Genomic DNA, 19,006 nt, shown 5'->3' with positions numbered 1-19,006 from the left:
CTGGATCATAAACATCCAGTTAAACTGGTCCAGTTATAAATCTGATGAGAGCTCAGATTTGCTTTCTTTACGTGTGCCATCATAAATAGTCTTGTCGTATTTGACAGTCATCACTGTGATTTACAAGATCAGGACATGTACTGTACAGCGAGCATGCTGAAGAAAGCATGTAGGCAGCTTCCCACAGCGCAAGGCTGTCATTTACGTCTTGCCAAGAGTCATGTGATATGACCAATCCCACTCTTCTTGCTGTTAAACATGCGGTTACCCTAGCTTAGCGCACTTCCGGGTAACAGATTGTTTGTTTTAATCTAGCGTATGGGCATGACTGTAGAAAAGCTTGTCTTTTCAAAAATACTGATAATATAAATGTCAGTGACTCTCTTTATTACCCTCTCATTTGTATTGTCATGACTACAGACTTAATAGGCTGACAAAATACTCCTTTTTTTCAAGGTTTTATTTTTTAAAGTTTGCATTTTGTAATTTTCTTATGGCAGCTTTTATGAGGAATTTGAGCATTGATGTGCATACCTCTAAAGCCAGCCCAGTTTCCATCTCATCTATAATAGATGTCAGGTATATGTGTTGGTAACCACAGCCAGAGAGTACTCTGAGCCTTTGCACTCAGTCTAAGCCCATCAAAACAAACTCTCACCCCTTCATACTGGTTCACATTATGAGTCTTTAATTTTTAGACTTTATATGACCGCAGTCTCCATTGTCGCTACTGTTTAGTCTTGTTCTCCATCAGCGCAGAGTCTTTGCTGAGTCTGTAGGTGGCTTCTGGGTCAGAGATTTATCAGAGGGCCACAGGATCAATTTCATTCTGTGAGCTGCTCCTCTATTTTTATTGTTCGTGCCGTCGCTTTAGATGGCTCAGTGCCTTTACTATAGCACACTGTTCTGCCCTTCAGAGCCAGAAAAGCACAACAGGGGTTTGGTCCCCAGTGACTACAGGCTGTTATGTCATGCAGATGCAGAATTTATTTACTCATTGTATTACTTACTATTTTAAAACAGCGAAACAAAAGAAAAGCTGAACATACTGGCTATTTCTTTCCAAATTTTAATCTCTAACTAAAAAGCATTTGTTTAGACAGGCCAACAGATATTGATCCCTGACTTAATGAAGCAGCAGCTAAATTAATTAATGCTTAGAGTCACTCTAACCACCAGACTGAGACTAAATAGCAGAAATGATACAAGATTTAAACATATTGTGAATGCTATGAGACGTTTAGGCATGCCGCCAGAAATTATGCCACAGGAATGTAAAGTTTCTTTATATAAAAAGTTGAAATTGACTAAAGACACATATAAGGGGAAGCTAGTTGAAGAGATGGCCAACATTATGCTCAGATAATTTGATATCCCTGATTCTCTGTGATTTATGAATGCAACTGAACTCTTGACTCAAAATGAGTTCAGAAACTGCATGTAAAAAGCAAGAGCTCCTGAAATTTTTGATATTAGTAAACAAAAAAAAATCACATACTTTTGCATATTGAACCTTTACCTTTGCATTAAATTACAGATTTCAATATTGTACTGTATACAGAAATAATACATCCAGTCCATGAACACAGCCTGTCCAAGTGAGGCTAACGGAGGATATCGAGTGACAGCTAGCCTGCAAAAAATAGCTATGGGTGGCCTAAAACCAATTTAACCTATTGATCCTTAGCTGTAATTACTTCATAAATCAAAGAGTATCAGTTTTTATTATTAGTCAACATCTGGTGAATTATTTTACAAATAACTAATGAGGTGACAGACTTAATCGTGACAGGAAAAAAATGGCTAAATTCATGCTAACTACCGTAGCTGAGAAGCAAAAACAGCTGTAGAAACACCTCCAAAGATTAATGTATTGATTTTAATGTGCAATATTAACTGTTGGACAGTTTAATCACTTTTTAATCACTAATTTGTGTTAGTCAGTGATTGTAGATAGGCTGCTCCAAAGGCAAAGTGCTGTATTAGCATTTCTATAGCTGCTATAGCTTACATAAGTAATTGACCTAATTACTGTTTAATTTTACTCACTAATTATGCAGAAACTATACAAATTCAGAATTCTGAGTTAAAAAGATGTTAAAGTTATGCATTAGATGTATCATTACTGACATTTATATTAGTTGCTTTTCCCCAACAAGCTACACAAACACTCCTCCATCTCCCTCTGAATCACAAAAATCACCAGCTCAGCCTTTTCACGGCCTCTCCATCAACGCTTATTTGTCTCACTCTGCTGACTTTTGACCTAACATGACAACAATCAATGCCCTACACAAAAACCTTTCCTACTAACATGCCACCACATGCCCGCGCAAACGAATCTGCCTTCTACTTGCCTTGCCTAGCACTCTTACACGAGGTCCTGCTGACAGGGAATGTGCAGCTATCTCTTTTTTTTGTCCGGGACAAGCATCTCTCTGGTACTTTCGTTATTTGCGCTTTTCAATAGCGCGCAGGAGAGCTGCTACACGCCACCAGCCTTTGTCCTTGTGTTGTTGCTGAAGCACCGTTAGTCAGCTTTTCTCACCGGGGCCATTGTTGTCACACTTTTGCTAATCACCAAGCAGAGTCCATCTAGAGGTCAACGTTTTGTTTGTGTACCTCTCTGCTTCGAGAGGCCTGCACAGTGAAAATGTTCCTGCAGAGTTCAACTGTGATAGCCTTGGAGGACACTTTCTGTCAAAATACCAGCTGAGTTATGCATCATTTGCATACCTGTTCGGACATTTCTGAGCTCTCTCATCCTGGGCTGTTATCCTAGATTTGTCTCTCACTGCAATTGTGGGCTTGAGGTACCAAGTAACCCTGTCAGGTCAAGGTGAAATTTATCTCTTTCCCTTATAAAGATGGCTCAGAATTGGTTCTCTCATCCTCTCTGGCTGAGTGCAGAGGAAATTGTCTGTTTCTTCTCAGTAGGAGTGGATGGCGATGAGCCCAGGGGCCATCCTGACCGTTCATCATTGAGTTTCCAGAAAAACCTCCAGGTCTGCATCCACAGAGGGCTGAGGAGAGAAAACACTGGTGGGCTGTTTCTGATTGGATCTCTTGTGGTTTGAAAGCACTAAAAGAGTTTAATCTACACTTTAACTGCCTCCTGTGTTGTACAGTAAAGTTTCATTATGACTTGAAAGAGGAGTTTTATGTACCTCGTATTCTGATGTGCAGTAAATGTCGACCTGTCCAGTGCATCAATGCATTACTGCTTAATTAGGTTTCCGTATACGAGATTAAAAAACATGTAACATGTAATAGTTGTACTGCAGCAGGTTATATAAATGCCCCGCAAGCCATTTTTTATATTTATCTTCTGTGTAATCCTTTCAGTATTCAGAGGAGCTTGCAACTAGCCGCACATTTCTCTTTGACTGAGATAGTAAAGACATTTTTCTAAATGTCAGTCTGAACAATCTGATGCTCATTGTGGTTATCGTGTTGAGGGGTGGTGGACTGTTCACAGTGACAGGATCAAAAAGTTATTCAAACATTTGACAGCAAACAAGCTTGAAACGGAAAAAATGTCACCGTGTTATTACCTAATGGAAAACAGAGTAGCAAAACATTATTGTTGAAATATTTGCACATTTATGGTCATGGAGCAACTCTTTCTTGCTGCCTGTTGAATGCACAATACTGCAAAACCCCTGATCCATCCCTCTTTTTATATTTTGCCTCTAAGGAGCCAGACTATCTTCTAATGTTGGTCTTGAGCAATCATTCTCCAGGCTTTCTGAAGGTCAAAGATAATGCCAAAGATAACAGTTTTAAAGTCTTAAAATTGTATTTTTTGTACAAACAAGATTATCCCCAACATGAAAATTTGGCATATTTCACCATAGTGTGCAGTGTGACCTTACAAAATTGAGGAAAATGGACATGTGGAGGACAAAAGAAGAAGAGTGAGTCGAGACTTGCACATAACTCACATCTCTTTATTCGTTCTCTTCTTAACTTTTGATTTGGTCTCCAATGTCTTTTGGTAATCACAGATGCGTGCAGCAGCTGGCAGTAAACATTTCTGGTATGTAAAACAAACACAGAGAAAAATGCACAACAAAAACCTTCTTATAGAGTTCTTATAGAGATAAGTGGAGCTGCAGAGTGACGTCATAGTGACTCCTGTCCTGTTGCAGTGATTACGGTTGCTTTCAAAAGCAGACTTCAACAACCAGCTTATCCACAAAATGCAGTCGCAGCAGTTGATAGCTGAGGCTTTAACCTGTATTGTACAAAAATACAAAATAAAAACACTTTTTTTCTTGCTGTCTTTCTTCTGTTAACTTCCGCAATGTGGCCTTGACAGCTTCTCCTGCACAGAACTCGTAAAGAGAGGAAACGCTATAGGACACAGATATTTTATTTTCTTCACATCGCTCCAAATACCACTGTTCAGTCACGTTGTTTGTTCAGGTAGTCTGCCTCTGACATCTCATTCCTGATGAGCCGTACAGTTTGTCAAGTCTAATGAGTCACAATTCAGATGTTATGATTGCCCCGTGAAGCTTGTGAAGACAGATTTCACAAGATCACAGTCTTGCGAGGTCACAAGCTGTGTGGTCAAATCAGCTTCCTCCGAGGAACTAAAGGTCACTACGTTTGCAGTTAAGCTCTGTAGCAACAGATGATTCATCTCCTCTTATTTTATGTGACTGCCTGCATTTATGCATAAAGTGTTCTTACAAAGACTGCAGTAATTTTTTAATGATATTCTCTAATGCCCAAGCTGGCTATATGAACTCGCCGCTAGCTTGCAAAGCTATTCAGACTGCAAGCTGGTTTTATTTGTGGTCGGATGGATGGAAAGGATGGGAAAGATTGCCATAGTTACCATGTTTAATTTAACACACACAGCTGTGTGACTGTAGAGATGATCTTGCTGATCAGTTGTTTTGACTGAACTGTGGCAGCCATGTTTGTTTGGCGCTTTCTTATTGTGAAGTGCTAAAAGTACAAATTCACCAATGTGTTTTCACAGCCTGGATGTTGACATGGTTGCCCCTGTTTACAAGGGGGACCTAATCACATGACATAAACATGGCTCCAAGCCCCTGCTGTTTAGGTGTAGTTTTGTGGTCCATCCCTGCTCCCTAACAGAGCAGGAATGGACCGGGATGGGGGGGATCGCACAAGAAGAAGAAAAACAAGCATAAACAGTTTCTTTATTGAACTTTTAAATTGCATTTGTGTGCATTTTCAGGTTTGTTTGTGCCACAGGCGAGGCTGTCTGTCTGATTCATGTGATTATGAGTTTCCTGTTATCCAGGCTCACCACTTCTAAATACGACTGTGCAATAGAGCAAAGCATTTTCAAGTTTCCACTCAAAGCAAAGCACAATTATTGTGTGCTTTCGGGTCTCCTTAATATTTGCAGCGAGACGGAAAAGGTAATAATAAGCAATGCTCTAATGGAAAGGCCAAAACAGAGCAGCGCTTGTTCTTCTCAGTTTGTTGGTGACTGCCACACGGCCTCTTTGTTCTCCGCTTTAAGTGGCCAAACATCATAAATGCTGCAGTGACATGCTGCGCTGCAACTCAACATGTGGGGACTGTCTCTAGGCACAAACACTCGCTGGAAAATTCACACTTTCCACCACCCTCAGACCAGCAGCTCTTGATTCCTCCCATTTCACTTCACTGATTTCGTCACAGACATTTTGATGCTCTTTAAAGTCCCCCTGGAGAGGCAAAGTGTGGTGTGGTGTGCAACCAAGCAAAAGTTCACTGAGTGACTGTGTCTGATCCTGCTTTATGTCACACTGGAAGGGGTTGGGGGGGGGGGGGGGGGTTTAGGGAGACACTGAAGGAGGATGCTGTGGGAGATTTTCAGAGTGGTCAGCTTGTTTCTGCAGAAGTTGGGGAAGGGAGTGATTACAGCAGCAGAGCTGTGGCTGCTGAGACTCGAGTGCTGTGACGATTAGAGCTGCAGAGCATGTGTGGAGCCTCAGGAGCTAAATCACATGGCATCGTGACACCGGACTGCATCTGATTAACAGATGTTTTATGGCTTAAATGGCCACACTGCACGTGTCAGCAATAATCTCCTTTTATGAGGGAATACATCACGGGGCAGCGCGTTGTGTATCCCTACCTGGGTGGGATTGTTGGTGTTCGCGCTGCAGTCACTTGATGTAAGCCCGTGTAGCTGGAGAAGGGGTGTGTGTTTGATCCAATCGTGCCGAGGGTGATTGGGATTTATGTGAGAAAATGAATGTGACACAATCGTGGACAGGTGCTGTCAGCAGAAATTTATTTGAGTCTTATGATCATAACAATGTCTCCTACAGCTGTTTTAGAGGAAAGTAGAGAAAATGCATGTCAAAACATTCTTCCTCTTTTTTTGTCATTTTTTTTGCATATCCCTAAAAGTGAAGTGCTCAGACAAATAACAGAACTCAGCTCCCGAAAGTTGATTCTGTTCATCTGGATGTAGCGTTTTCAGTGGGAGAAACATTTCATCACTCACCCAAGTGACTTCTTTAGTCTCAGCTGACTGCAGGTTTCCCCAATCTTATAAACAGTACATTTGCATAATGACTGAAACTAGCACCGCTGATGAACAGTGGGCTGGGAGGTCAGTTCATTGATCATTAATATGCAAATTCTCATGACCATTGATCAACAACCACTGATCAATGGCCATTGGTTCCATTCACAGAGAGTTGGGGAATGGCTGCAATCACAGCATTGTAAGATGGTGAAAGAGGCTCCCTCCTCGATTCAGAGATGGGCTTTCCCTTTTCACATAAATGACCTCCATTTATAAAACTAAGAAACTAAGCGTCTGAAGGATCTCTCTACTACAGGACCGTTCAAACAAGTTAAAGTACCAATACTAAATAATACAACATATTACAAAATACCCATACTAATAAAAGTAGGTCTAATAAAGAAATATCCAGATTATAACACAAAATTGAAATATAAAAAAGTTGATCATGGTACCCAGATCAAAATGAATTTTTGGCCCAGATGTGCCCCACATCTGCAGTTTATGGGCCACACTGGCTTCTGCAAGTCAGTCACACCTCCACCTAATTTCAGGCCCGCACGATACAATGTTCAGCCTGCCTCGCTAATGATTTTGGGCCACATAAATGGCACATGACAATACATCTGCAACACATTGTACTGTCAAATAGTTTAGTCTCTTTCTGTTACTGTATTGGAGCAACTGTAACCCACATAATTTCCTTAGGGATTAATAAAGTATGCTGATTCTGATGACACATGCCATTGCCGTAACTGAGCCTTACAAATAGAAAATATATTAAGCATTCAAATGTTAACTTTATTTCTCTTCATTTCCAAACTAAAGTCCATCAAATACCTTACCTGGATCAGTTTCTTTCTATGCCATTTTCATCACACACTACTTTTAAGGACATTTCACATGTTATTTCAGTGCAGTATAAGTTTTTGACATAAATCCAAACAGGTTTGTCCCTATTCTTAAAAGTAATACAGACACTGAATGAAAAAGCTTCACTGACTGCTGTGAGTTAGGCAGTAGTTCACCTCCTACTCCTGTCCTTTCCTGGTAGTTTCTCTTGCAGCTTTAACTGTGGATCGCTTAATGTCTCAGGGAAGTAAACTTGAAGATTTTTTTTTAAACTTCACCATTTTGGCCCAATTAAATATGTTCAGTTAGCAATTATCAGTTTGTCTTTGCCATGTCATCATGATGGTACAGCTGTCAATGGGCTACTTTGATACTGAAGAAGGCTTAAAACGTGATATCTGGAGATCTGGAGTTGTTGCACATGTCTCATATTTTTTACTGTTTTCCATCTGTTTCATTTCTTAACTACTTTATAATTGATTATCACGTTTTCAGAAATATTTCTAGAGAAAAAGGGAAAGTGATGATTCTAAGAGAAAAGTCTGATTGTTTTAGTGCCACAGTAAAATGTATTTAGTGCAGAAACAAATCCCCATCTCATCACTGTTGCACTGTTGGCGCATGCTGCTCTGTATGAATCTAAGTGGACAGGAAGGCTAATCAAGGTAATGACTAATTACTGACAAAGCTATAGAGTTAATTGGTATTTATTGATCTGTTTTCGTTTAAGGGGCCTGAGTTGTGCAAAATATTTGTGCTCTCAGATTTTTACAACTGTTTTCATCTTTTTTTCCACTGAGGTTTGTAGTCACACACAAAAAAACCTTTAAATGTTCGAGATGCTTAAAGCAGCCAAATGCATTATAATGGGGTCCTTTGTGCAAAAGTTTCTTCTTTATATTAAGCTTTTCCGTGACTCTAGGGCAGCTTCTGAATTCCCACAGCGAGTGTCTTAATTGGAACAAGCATGTGGTCCAAGTTATCCTTCCTGCGCAAGAGGAGTGCCAACTAAGCAATGAGAAAAGAACAAGTATGGTGAGCAGTCCCGAGAGCAAAGAAAGGTGCTTTGGAAAAAAAAGAGAAAAGAAACCTTCCCTCTCATGAAAGGTTTCCAAGTTCTTGCCCTCAAATGTCTGTTTCTGGGAAAAGCGAAAAACACACAGCCAAGAGAGGGATCATCATCAACATACGTCTTCTGGTTTCGCATGTCTGGATTCAAATGCTGTGAAAATTAGAAAGGAATATTTTTCTATGAATTACATCTAGCTATTACCACAAATCATATGTTTTGGGGGCCGAAGAGCCTGCGGTGAAACAGCTCAGGAAACATATTTAACGTGTTTCTAGCAGCTTGGTACTTTTATAAGTCGTCCTAATTATATTAGAACTGCTTGTTGATATGTAGATAGAAAATTATAGAGCCTGACTGGTGGAAGATATTATCAGCTGATATATCTGTGTGTGGGGGGAAAATTCTGAATATAATGAAGAAAAACATGCTGGTGTTATCATGTAGTTCTAAACATGAAAATCAGAACATTACCTCCCTAAAAATTGGTACTGCTATTCTGTTTCTGAGACTGTGAGGCTGTAAAATCTGATTTTTCAAATATTCTGGATTTGTGATTTTATTCCTGTTTACTTTTTACACAGCAAATCAGTGCATCCATCCATCCATTTGGGTATTTATATGGATCCAGATCCCGAATGCAGCAGTCTCATCAGAGACACCAGACCAATGACATTCCAACCTCCCTCTCCCCGGCCAAAGCTGAGGGGCTGGGGTACTCTGCCAAAGTCAGTATACAGATATGACTTCTTTAGCGTGTCCTGGGCCTCCTCCTAGCAGGAAATGCCAAGGTGTCCAAGAGGCAACCTAGTCAGATGGTCAAACCACCTTATCCAGTTCTTTATTACCTGGAGAATTAATGGCTCTACTATCAGCTCCTCCCAAATGGGTGGGCTAATGATCCTACAACCAAGCTCCTCATTCTACTTTACTAAAAATTAAAATCAGTGCATTTTGATTTTTGTTTGTAGTATTTTGCAACTTTGTTTACTGGAGATTTAATATGGAATTTTACCTCTAGAGCTAAGATCTAACTGATGCTTAAGGTTAATTAAGTGTAATTAAGTAACATCACTTTGGAGCTAATGCATAGCTCATTTTATTTATCAGTTATGATTTTAAAAGTTTTCCACATATTTAGGAAAAGATAATGTGCATTTAAACAGAAAAAGTCAGGTTTCTATTTCATTTATTTTCACCATCAGTGAAGAAGTAAGCTATTTCCAATAGAACAAAAGTGTTAATGTTATGTATCTGAAGAGGGCGCTCTCGCAGTTCAATCACCTGAGTCTAGGGGAAAGGTGAGCGATGGGACAGAAGAGGTCTACAGATCTTTCTTAATCGAAAGAAATGCACGAGGAGGAAAAGAAGTAAGACGGACACTAAAAATAGAGCCAGTCTGTACTTCTGTACAGCCAAAGTCTGCTGTGTCTATTGCTCCATCTTTCATAAAAACAAGCCCCTCTGAGTGAAAGTCCCTTTTGTCCACCGGGAGCCTTCAGTCGACAAATGCGTCATCCTGAACCTCCAAAGTATTTCTGCTCGCAATATTTTCCCACATCACTCAAATACCTGCCTGTGTCCGCGACAGCTCGCTGGGTTTGCCTCCCCAGCTTCTCCTGCACACGCGGAGCATCAAACAGAAGAAGAAGGGTCATTGGCTCTGAGTTGATGACGGCGAGAGCGCACTCTTCTCCAGGAGCGCATATTTAGCCTTTATTTGTCTGACTAACGCTCTGCATCTCCGTCCTGTGGGATGACATTAGAGTGCAAGGACTGAGATTCGCATTTATGCGGTCACTTTGTTTGCTGATATTTATTTTTGTTTAATTTTGGAGGCGGAGAGCGCGTTTACTGTCCAGGAGCGCGCGGCGTGGCACACGCTGGAACAAAAAAAAAAAAACAGCTCAGTGCAGCGCAGGCAGGTTTCCCTTTTAAAACCAGCAGGACAGGCAGGAGAGTTACGGAGTCTTCTCGGGGGAGCGGTGTCTGTGCATGACAGAGACGGACTCTAAAAGAAGACGAAGAAGAAGAAAAAAATCGGGATACTGAGCAGAAATCGGCAGCGGGAACTTGGATATGGCGCCTGTGAAGACGTTCGACCTTTTTGTTGGACTTGTTTTAGTTTTGCAGTGTGTGTGGAATGTGCAAGCCGAGATCACAGCCAGTAACGGTAAGGAGACCGCGTTAGCCATCAGGCATTAACCTGTTAGGACCGAGTTGAGATCTGTGCCTTAAAGAGTCAAGTTCGTGCATAAGTCTCGTCTGCAAAGCGTGCAGGAGAAAATGATGCAGACACAGGTGGACTGCTGGTTATCCTCTGCATGAGATCGACTTTGTTTTACGCGCAGAATTCATTGTTTGCTGCTGCAGAGATCCACTTGTGTGTTCTAAAAAAAAGAGTGGACAGACAGCCTGTCTCCTTTTTTTTAAGAATTCATTAGCCTAAAGAAGGCTGTCATGACCTACTAACTTACTCCCTTTCGAGTAGATCAAAGACTTGATTTGATACTAATTATCATAATTTCACAACTACTACAAGGTTCACTTAATTGCTTTGCTTTTCCTGCATGTTCTTATGCACTGCCTCCGAGCTCGGCTGATTTTTCGTGTTTTCGCACTAATTCAGCTTGTGCAGAAGCACAACAAGCTTCCTCTTTCTTGTTGTTCCCACTCTGACATGTAAGGTGGAAGTGTCAACCATGTGCAATTTTTCACAGTTCTTACTTTTATTTAAGGTTCAGGTTGGATACCTAGATGTTCATCCTGTTGATGCCCCTGATTGTAAGACAAAGGCCATACTGGAGAATCAGGATTCCTGTGCAAACAATATCCCTACTGTAGTCCACCTGAATCCCCCCCCCCAACAAACACACACACACACACACAAATCTGTAATCTCAGCCCATCCCGCATCAGTTTGCCCTCAGTGGAAGAAGTTCGTGCCAGCATCGGTTCTGTTCGCGCTGGCCAGCTCGTGTTTCCCAGGGCTTTTTTATTGCTGGCAGCAGATCTTCATCACGTATCAGATAGTGGTTAGAGAAATGTTCAACTGCTGACAGTGACTGTAAATTCAACTCGCATGTGTGTGTGAGTGCAGACCACAGGGCTACAGGAATGTATGGCCCTGTTTGGGAGAGAGAGCGCGCGATGCTATCAGCTGCGTGTGTGATGTTGTGCACAGGGGCATGCACGTGCTGCTCGTGTTTTTTACACTCTCACACAGTCTCATTTACGAATCCTGCCACGCTCCAGGCTCAGAGCTTTGATTAAATTGTCGGCTCATTTCCTTCGCCTGGTATTAAAGCTTGTTTTAGAGGTAGACAGATTACAGGAATGCCCACCAAACCAGCGCTACACTCGGAGTCCTTCATCAGTCCATCTTCTGCTTGAGCTGGATGCAGCAAAACTGTATGTGGGACGGTATTTTTAGATATCTGGGTGAGGTGCTTCCCTTGCCGTGGGCTGACCTCAAATCTGCTGGAAGGAGCAGCCCCTGCCCTTCTTTAGATAGGCCTGTATTAACAGAGTGCAGGTGGACTCTTCCACTCTTTGTAGGTCCTCTGGGATGATATAATGCACCATTCACTTGTAGAAAAGCTCGCAGGCCCTCTGAAAGTGGCTCAGCAACTCCACTAGAAGCTGAGATCAGAGCAATGATGGAAACATTCCCTTCTTCTTTATTAGTTAGATGAGTTGTGGAACACATCTGGGCGAAATTACACAACATCCTGTGAGTGCATTAGGGTTTGTTTTTTTTTCTTTCAGTCTGTGGCTCTGTATGCTGGATGTTCACCCAGAGATACACTCAGCAGGGGCACTCTCACAAAATTGACGCTGATTTTGGGGTTAATTTTCACTCTGCTGCTTTTCTCCGAGTGGAAAAAGAGATGTTCCACCGGAGCCTGGAGAGTGTCTGCATGTGCGATAGGGGAATAAGAAGGAGAGCGTGAGAGAGAGTCTTGACTCATGTAATGATGTGGTCTGATTTAAAAGCCTTTGCTGAAGGCTGTTAATGTGCTAAGATTGCGGTTGTGTGTGGAATTTCATTTCGTTGTGGATGCTGGGAGTGGGGTTTCTTCACGGGCTGGAAGAGGCTGATAGAGGGTTAAAAAGCTTACAGGGTGCAGCGACTGTGGACGTCTCCAGCTCCAACATGCCGCTCCTCATCCATCACGCTGCCAGCAGCTGCCTCTGCAGTCCTACAAGCGCACACTCAGAGGCACATTAAAATGAGAGCTGTGAAGAAAAATGCATGCTGGCCATCAAAGAGTTTCATGCCTGAAAGCTGAAACTTTGGAGGTGAAATGACGACAGATGAGCCTTCTCTTATTTATTCCAGTATTGGAATTTAGTCAAAGTTATCAGAGGTATATGCACAAAACATTACACTGTGGGTCAGGGCAGGTCTCCCCTCCAATGTGTTATATATGGATGCTTTTTCAGGACCCTGTGGCATCACAATTGCACATGCTACCCGTAACAGAGGATTTATACTACTGTGTTAAATCTGCGCTGTAGGCTATGTCATAAACACAGACCCCTTTAAACCTTACAATGTGAGCTATGCCACGATGCACACCACAGTGGAAATGTACTGTAGGTGATTGGCCTGGTCAGTGCTGTCAGTTCCTCCCGTGCACACCCAACTACTTTTTTGCCACAGGTTTTGAATTTACCAGTAACAAAAAAACATCGCCTCGATATGAGGACTCACATATATCAGCAGATTGCTGGAGGGAGATTGCCGAAACTATTGGAATATAACTGCCTTGAGGCGACTGTTGTTGTGATTTGGCGCCATGTAAATAAAACTGAATTGAGTTAAGCTGAACTGAATATGGGGGAAAATACAAAGAAGTGAAAAATTGAAGGACTCTGAAAAAAAAGAAAATTGACTAAAACAAAAATGAAGGGCCCAGGAGGGAAAAACAAACAAACAGAAAAAAAAACAAAGGATTTTCTTTATTTCTGTTGTGACTGGCACCATGAAACACTAGGACATGACCACAAGGTAATTAACAGCACGCACAAGCATGAATGCTGGGTAGGGTACATCGTAGGCTCTGCAAAGATTCACCACAGCCCAAGTCCAATTTGGTACAAAGATTCAAAGCAGGTTTAATGTTGAGAAGGATGAACATTCATATTTTGAATTTATTTAATTTATTTCATCGCCCAAATCTTTTTCTGAGCCTAATCAAGAAGTTTTTCGTCCCTAAACCAGATGCTAATTAAACTGGAAACAAAGACTGAGCTAAAATGAAACCAGTGTGTAAAAGCGGTGTTGCTGTGGCCACAATCTTGTGACAGATTGTCATTATTTGATGCCTGTGGCCACTACTAAGTTGAGTCTTACAACACTTGAAATTCAAATTCCTTTGCATTTGCAGTGCTGCTACATTTCCCTCTTCTCTTCGTCATGCTTCGGAGGTGATTCCCAACACAAACTGCCCGCTGATTCAAAGCAGGAGATTCCAGCTCAGTCTTCTTTAGTTGTTCTCCTTCTTTAAGCCTCCTCGGAATCTCACCCCCACCATTTCTCCCTTTTTCTGACATTGCACATTTCAGAACGGACAGAATGAGCTAGCTTCCTTACCGGCCCCACTGAATGACCTGCTGAAAGAAGCTGCCATGAATAGATGAAGGGGGTGGGGGTGGTCTGAGGGGGTGACAGACAGGGAGGGGCGGCGATGGCGGCTGGGTTTATTGTGCTGCCCTCTATGTGGCAACAGCGGGCCATGGCATATCGTCCCACCCACCCCCGCTTAGTAGCATCCAACAGCAGCACCAGGTTCTTGCATTAGTCACGCCTGACCCTTGTCGCTCAGCCCTCCGCCCCTTTTAGTCCGAGCAGAAGCTCACGCTGATGGCTTTAGAGGGCTGGAGAGCCACACGGAGTTCAATAGGCTCGGAAACAAAAAGCAAAGAGGCCACTAGTTAATGAAGCCCAGTGCAGTTAAGCTACTCTATAAGCTTTTTTCTTATTGGTTCAAAAGTTCCTTTACATCCAGTTGTTAAAACACGCTGCCTGAGCTATCCCATAGTTTGAATGATTACTCCTAGGCAAGAATCATGTCTATAAGCTTGAAATGGTCAGATGGAGGACCAGGAGACTCGTGATGGTTGAAGCTATGCAAATTTGGATGTCAGTGAAAGATGACAAGCCTTTTCCATTCATGAGAAACATCCCCTCTCCACAGATGATTGCAGCCAGTAGACCACAGTCAGGCTGTTATCTGCTCCTCCCTTAGACTCAGCTGAGGGACTCTACCATGTAAGAAATAGATCATAAGCTGAGGAGTGGAACAAGCACAATAGTTTTGATTTTGGGTGGGAGGAGTTGTGTTTTGCGTTGGGAAACATTTGAGAGGATAACCGAGAAAGGGCGGAGGCCTAGAAAACAGGCACTTGCCCATCTTTTCTGACCGTCATGGTGAACGAAGAGACAATAACAGCAGAACAATATCAAAATATGGGACTCTAAAGTGTAGTGAGTGATGATTAACAGCTGAGATTATAGGAAGGAAAAATAAAGGGTAGCAATAAAGGAAAACAGTTCCCCTGGGCACTCTTCTGCAGTTACATATTGTCAAACTAATGTTCTGCTCAGACGTCCAACAATCATTTACAAGTGACTAAGTGTTTGCATGCCTCATTTGCTTCTGGATCAGTTTATTTTCCCCAAAATCTAAACATGCTGCAGTCCATGCACCAAGTTTCTGAGGGGAAGAAGTTTGGATATTGATAAAAGACAAAGTGCAACAGGAACAGAATAAATCACGGCATGATTGGAAACTTTAGATATTAAAAGTTGTGGCAAAAAAGTCTTTTCTTATTCATAAGGCATAAAATATTGACGTTTTGTTAAATTTGTCACATTTAAATACACCTGGGACTGGCTGGGGGAGTGTTGTATATTTATACAGTACATCTAGAGTCATTGCAAACTCAACTCTTATTGGGCCTTAAGCCAGACGTTTTCTGTATTTAAACCTAAATAAGCTGCTAGGGAAAGAGAAAACTAAGAGCAAAGCACCCAGTGAGACATGGACCAACCTTCTGGCTCAGAAACCTGTGACTTAAGCCACTCTTCTTCCAGCTGAGGATCGTGCAAGAGATGTAATTTGGTGGCATGCAAAGAAGCATACGTGTGATATTTCCCAGAGGTCTTGTTGTGTTTCTGCATCCAAATCAAGATGTGTGGTGGTGGGGTGAATTCTCTATATATACATACATATATGTATATGTATGTATATTGCTAAGTGTACTCCATACCTGGTGTTATAGCAATACTGCTAGAGAAAATCATTAAAGTAAAAACATCTTTTGTTTTACACTGATTTCATTCGTCCTCATAAAAGCTTCACTGGTGCCGGTTTCAGTCGGCTGTTCTGCTGCAGTTAATTGACTGCAGATTGGAAAATTAACCCCAGCAATGACTCCTGATGTTTGTGTAATGATAGTGGAAGGAAATGTGTATCAATTCACAGTTGCTTTGCAGATTTTCCAGTAATTTGGATGTAGCCTTGACAAGGGATCAAACATACCTTAACTGGACAGAGTTTGTATTGACAGTCTACAGATTATTATACATTTAGTGGGTGGATATAAAAACTCCAATCTTCTGTCATTGTTATAGAATTTATTTGAAGGGTTTTATATTCATTGCTGACATTATAACAACCAATGATGTCACCTTTTGACCGAGGCGTGAAGGTGTAGCATTAGCAACAGTTGACTGTCCTCTGTACAGCCCCGCACACCACTCCATCCAGGATCTCAGCCAGACTCTCCATTTCTTCTGTTTTTGCCCTTTCCAGGACAAAATGCCTGGCTTATAAACAGTACTTAAGCTGTCAGTTTCAGTCCATGTTTATTTTGGTACTAGACCATGTGAGAATTGGAGTTCGTGGAAGATTTGCTGTTTGCTTTAGTGTCTGTTGTAAGTGTGTGTGCTTTCCTGAGCGTCTGTGACTAAGGTTTGAAAATATCTGCAGCTTTTTTATGTTTCAACAACTGTTTTATTAACATGTCCCAAGCTTTAGGGTACTTTTAAATAGGAAGTGAGCGCCACGTTCTTTCCACACACCAGCAGGTGAAAGACAAACAGAATGACAGCATGTTTTCCACTTTCAGTCTGAAGTATTAAAAACTATCCCAGCAATATTTTAGAGATGATGAAATCTGCCTGTTTGTTACTGCTGACGGCTAACTTGCTAATATTGGATCGCATCAGTATTGGAACTTAGAAGTAACAACATCATGTGTTTGGTTCTACTTTGGTTCACAAAGCAACTACACTGATATCTAAACTGATATATAGTCCAGCCTGTCTACATGTGTTTTGTGGACTTGGAGAAAACCTTGGAAAAGACCACTTCCCCCAGTGAGGGCTTCAGGTACAGAGTATTGGACCTGTTGTTTTGGGCTATCTATTACCAATATATAGTGTGACCTTGGTTTGCATTGCTGACAAAATGCAGTTGTAGTTCTGTTGGTTTAAACCAATTATGACCTCTAGCTTGCATTGGGGCGGTTTTCAGTTGAGTGTGAAGAGTCTGGGATCAGAATAAGACCCTCCTGTTCTGAGGCCATGGTTCTCAGCTGGCATCCACTCTGGGTTGGGAATGAGTTGCCACCCCAACCCCAACTGACTTTAAGTATTTCGGAGTCTTGTTCATGAATGAGAAAATGAGAGAGATGAGCATGATAGTTAAGCTTTCGATTTACTGGTTGATCTATGCTTCTACCCTCACCTACAGCCACAAGCGGGGGGTAGTGACCGAAACAATGAGATTAAAAGCGAGTGGAAGTTGTCCAGGAAGAGTAGAGTTCCCACTCCTCACACTGAAATTGGCCAGGTGCGGTTGTTCTGGCATCTGACCTGGATGACTCCTAGGCACCTTGTAGTTGTGGTTTTTTGAGTATGTCACACTGGGAAAAGACCCCAGAGCAGACCCGGGATATGCTTGAGAGATTATGTCTCTCGGCTGGCTTGGGAATGCCTCGATCGAGACAGAGGAGGTGGCGGGGTGTGGGAGGGCTAAATTGCTGCTCCCTTGACCTGAGCCTGAATATGCAGCAGAAGATGGATGGATGGATCACATAGGTTGTGAACTGGAGTAGGACTGTTGGGACTGTACTATCCCTTTTATTCCAACCACAAAACAAGAACAGCCACCGAAGGTATAAAAGTTTTGTAATGTTTTTGTATGTTTGTGTTATCCTGGAAAACAGCTGGCTGACTGTTTTTGGAGGCTGCTCAAAGCCTTTCCTCGATCGCCTTCTGGTTTACGTCCCTGTAAATGATGTATGAGTGGACTGTCAAGCTGCAAAAATTCAATCTTCTTGTGTTTTGTCAACTAAAAGTAATGTGTGGTCTCGATGAACCTTGAAAAATAAAATGAGTCCCATACTGCCTCTTGAAAAGCTGAATGTTTTTCTATCTTGGAGGAGGTGCTCTTGATTCATGCACACGAGCCGCTGTTGTCTCCCAGGACTGCGCACACCTGGCATACCGCCACACGACCCACCTATTGAAACTACACTGATAATTCTGATTAATTAGATGAGATGGACTGACTCCAAAACTCTTTTCTCCTCTTTACTGTAGACTCAGTTTCTTCATATGAAATAGATCGTGACAGAAAATATCAATGTACAAAACAAATATAGTTATGAATGAATTCCACAAAACATCCAATGCAGCATATTTTATGTTGACGCCCCTTTGCAAACGTGCATGTTTCCTTTGAAGTAAATCACTCGCATGTTAATACAAGTCACATGCACAGTGTTGCCCCTTTGTTTTTAGTTTTGCATTTTTGCAAAGGTTTACTGGATCAATGGGTTATTGTTTCATCAATGTTTTTTCTTTACTTCGTTTGAGGTCTTCGAGGGGTTTGGCCTGATACAGGCCAGCAAGTCGCTGGTATTTAAAGTCCAGTTTTGAGTGCTGAATTTTATGTGTAGCATAACATAAAATGGCCGGCTGGTTGTCAGTCAGCTGTGGGGTCTGTAACAGGAGTCCTGTTAACTAAAACCTCATATAACATCCTGAAGATGTAATGATGGGAAACACAGATGGAGTGATTTCATGCTTGACACTTTATGGCAATATGTCTTTTTATTTGTGTCTAATGGGAGTAATAGCAGAAATTAATTGCAGGTGTTACAGAATCATGAAATCTAATTTTCCCTTCAAAAAAAATATCAGCTTATATATTTACTATTTGTACACTGTAGCATCGTGACCTCCCTCTGGGCCTTTTTTCCCCAATACATAAAAAACCCCTACCAGTGCTCATAGTATAACCTAGCTGTGTCAAATAAGAAACTGTGTATGCATCCTGTTGTTTTTTCATACAACAGCACTGATATGATGAACAGAATCCAAAGATATGATGCACTCAATAAGGAAGGTTAAACGCAGCAGCTCTCCAAAGGGGAACAAAGCATTGCATGCATTGCTATCATGAAGGAGAGAAGAGAGTGTGATGTTTCAGGCGGTCCAGGCATGCTGAAAGAAGATAAGGTGTCGACCCAGCCGAGCAGCCTGTCGCACCACCCTGCAGCAG

General features: G+C 41.8%; 1 protein-coding gene across 1 annotated transcript in view; it reads left to right on the top strand.

The window, feature by feature from the left end:
• Window positions 1-9,781: 9,781 nt before the first annotated feature.
• The window catches only part of plxdc2b (plexin domain containing 2b), a 106,163-nt gene continuing 96,938 nt past the window's right edge, over window positions 9,782-19,006 (top strand). The window contains exon 1 of the mRNA XM_005448936.4: window positions 9,782-10,599. Coding sequence (XP_005448993.1) covers window positions 10,506-10,599 — 94 coding nt within the window. The 5' untranslated portion in view covers window positions 9,782-10,505. The remainder of the gene's footprint in view (window positions 10,600-19,006) is intronic.

The sequence above is a fragment of the Oreochromis niloticus genome, linkage group LG9, assembly GCF_001858045.2.
Source record: "Oreochromis niloticus isolate F11D_XX linkage group LG9, O_niloticus_UMD_NMBU, whole genome shotgun sequence".
In the NCBI taxonomy this organism is placed as follows: domain Eukaryota; kingdom Metazoa; phylum Chordata; class Actinopteri; order Cichliformes; family Cichlidae; genus Oreochromis; species Oreochromis niloticus.
The sequence above is the reverse complement of the archived record's forward strand: the minus strand, read 5'-3'. Positions and strand labels throughout refer to the sequence as shown.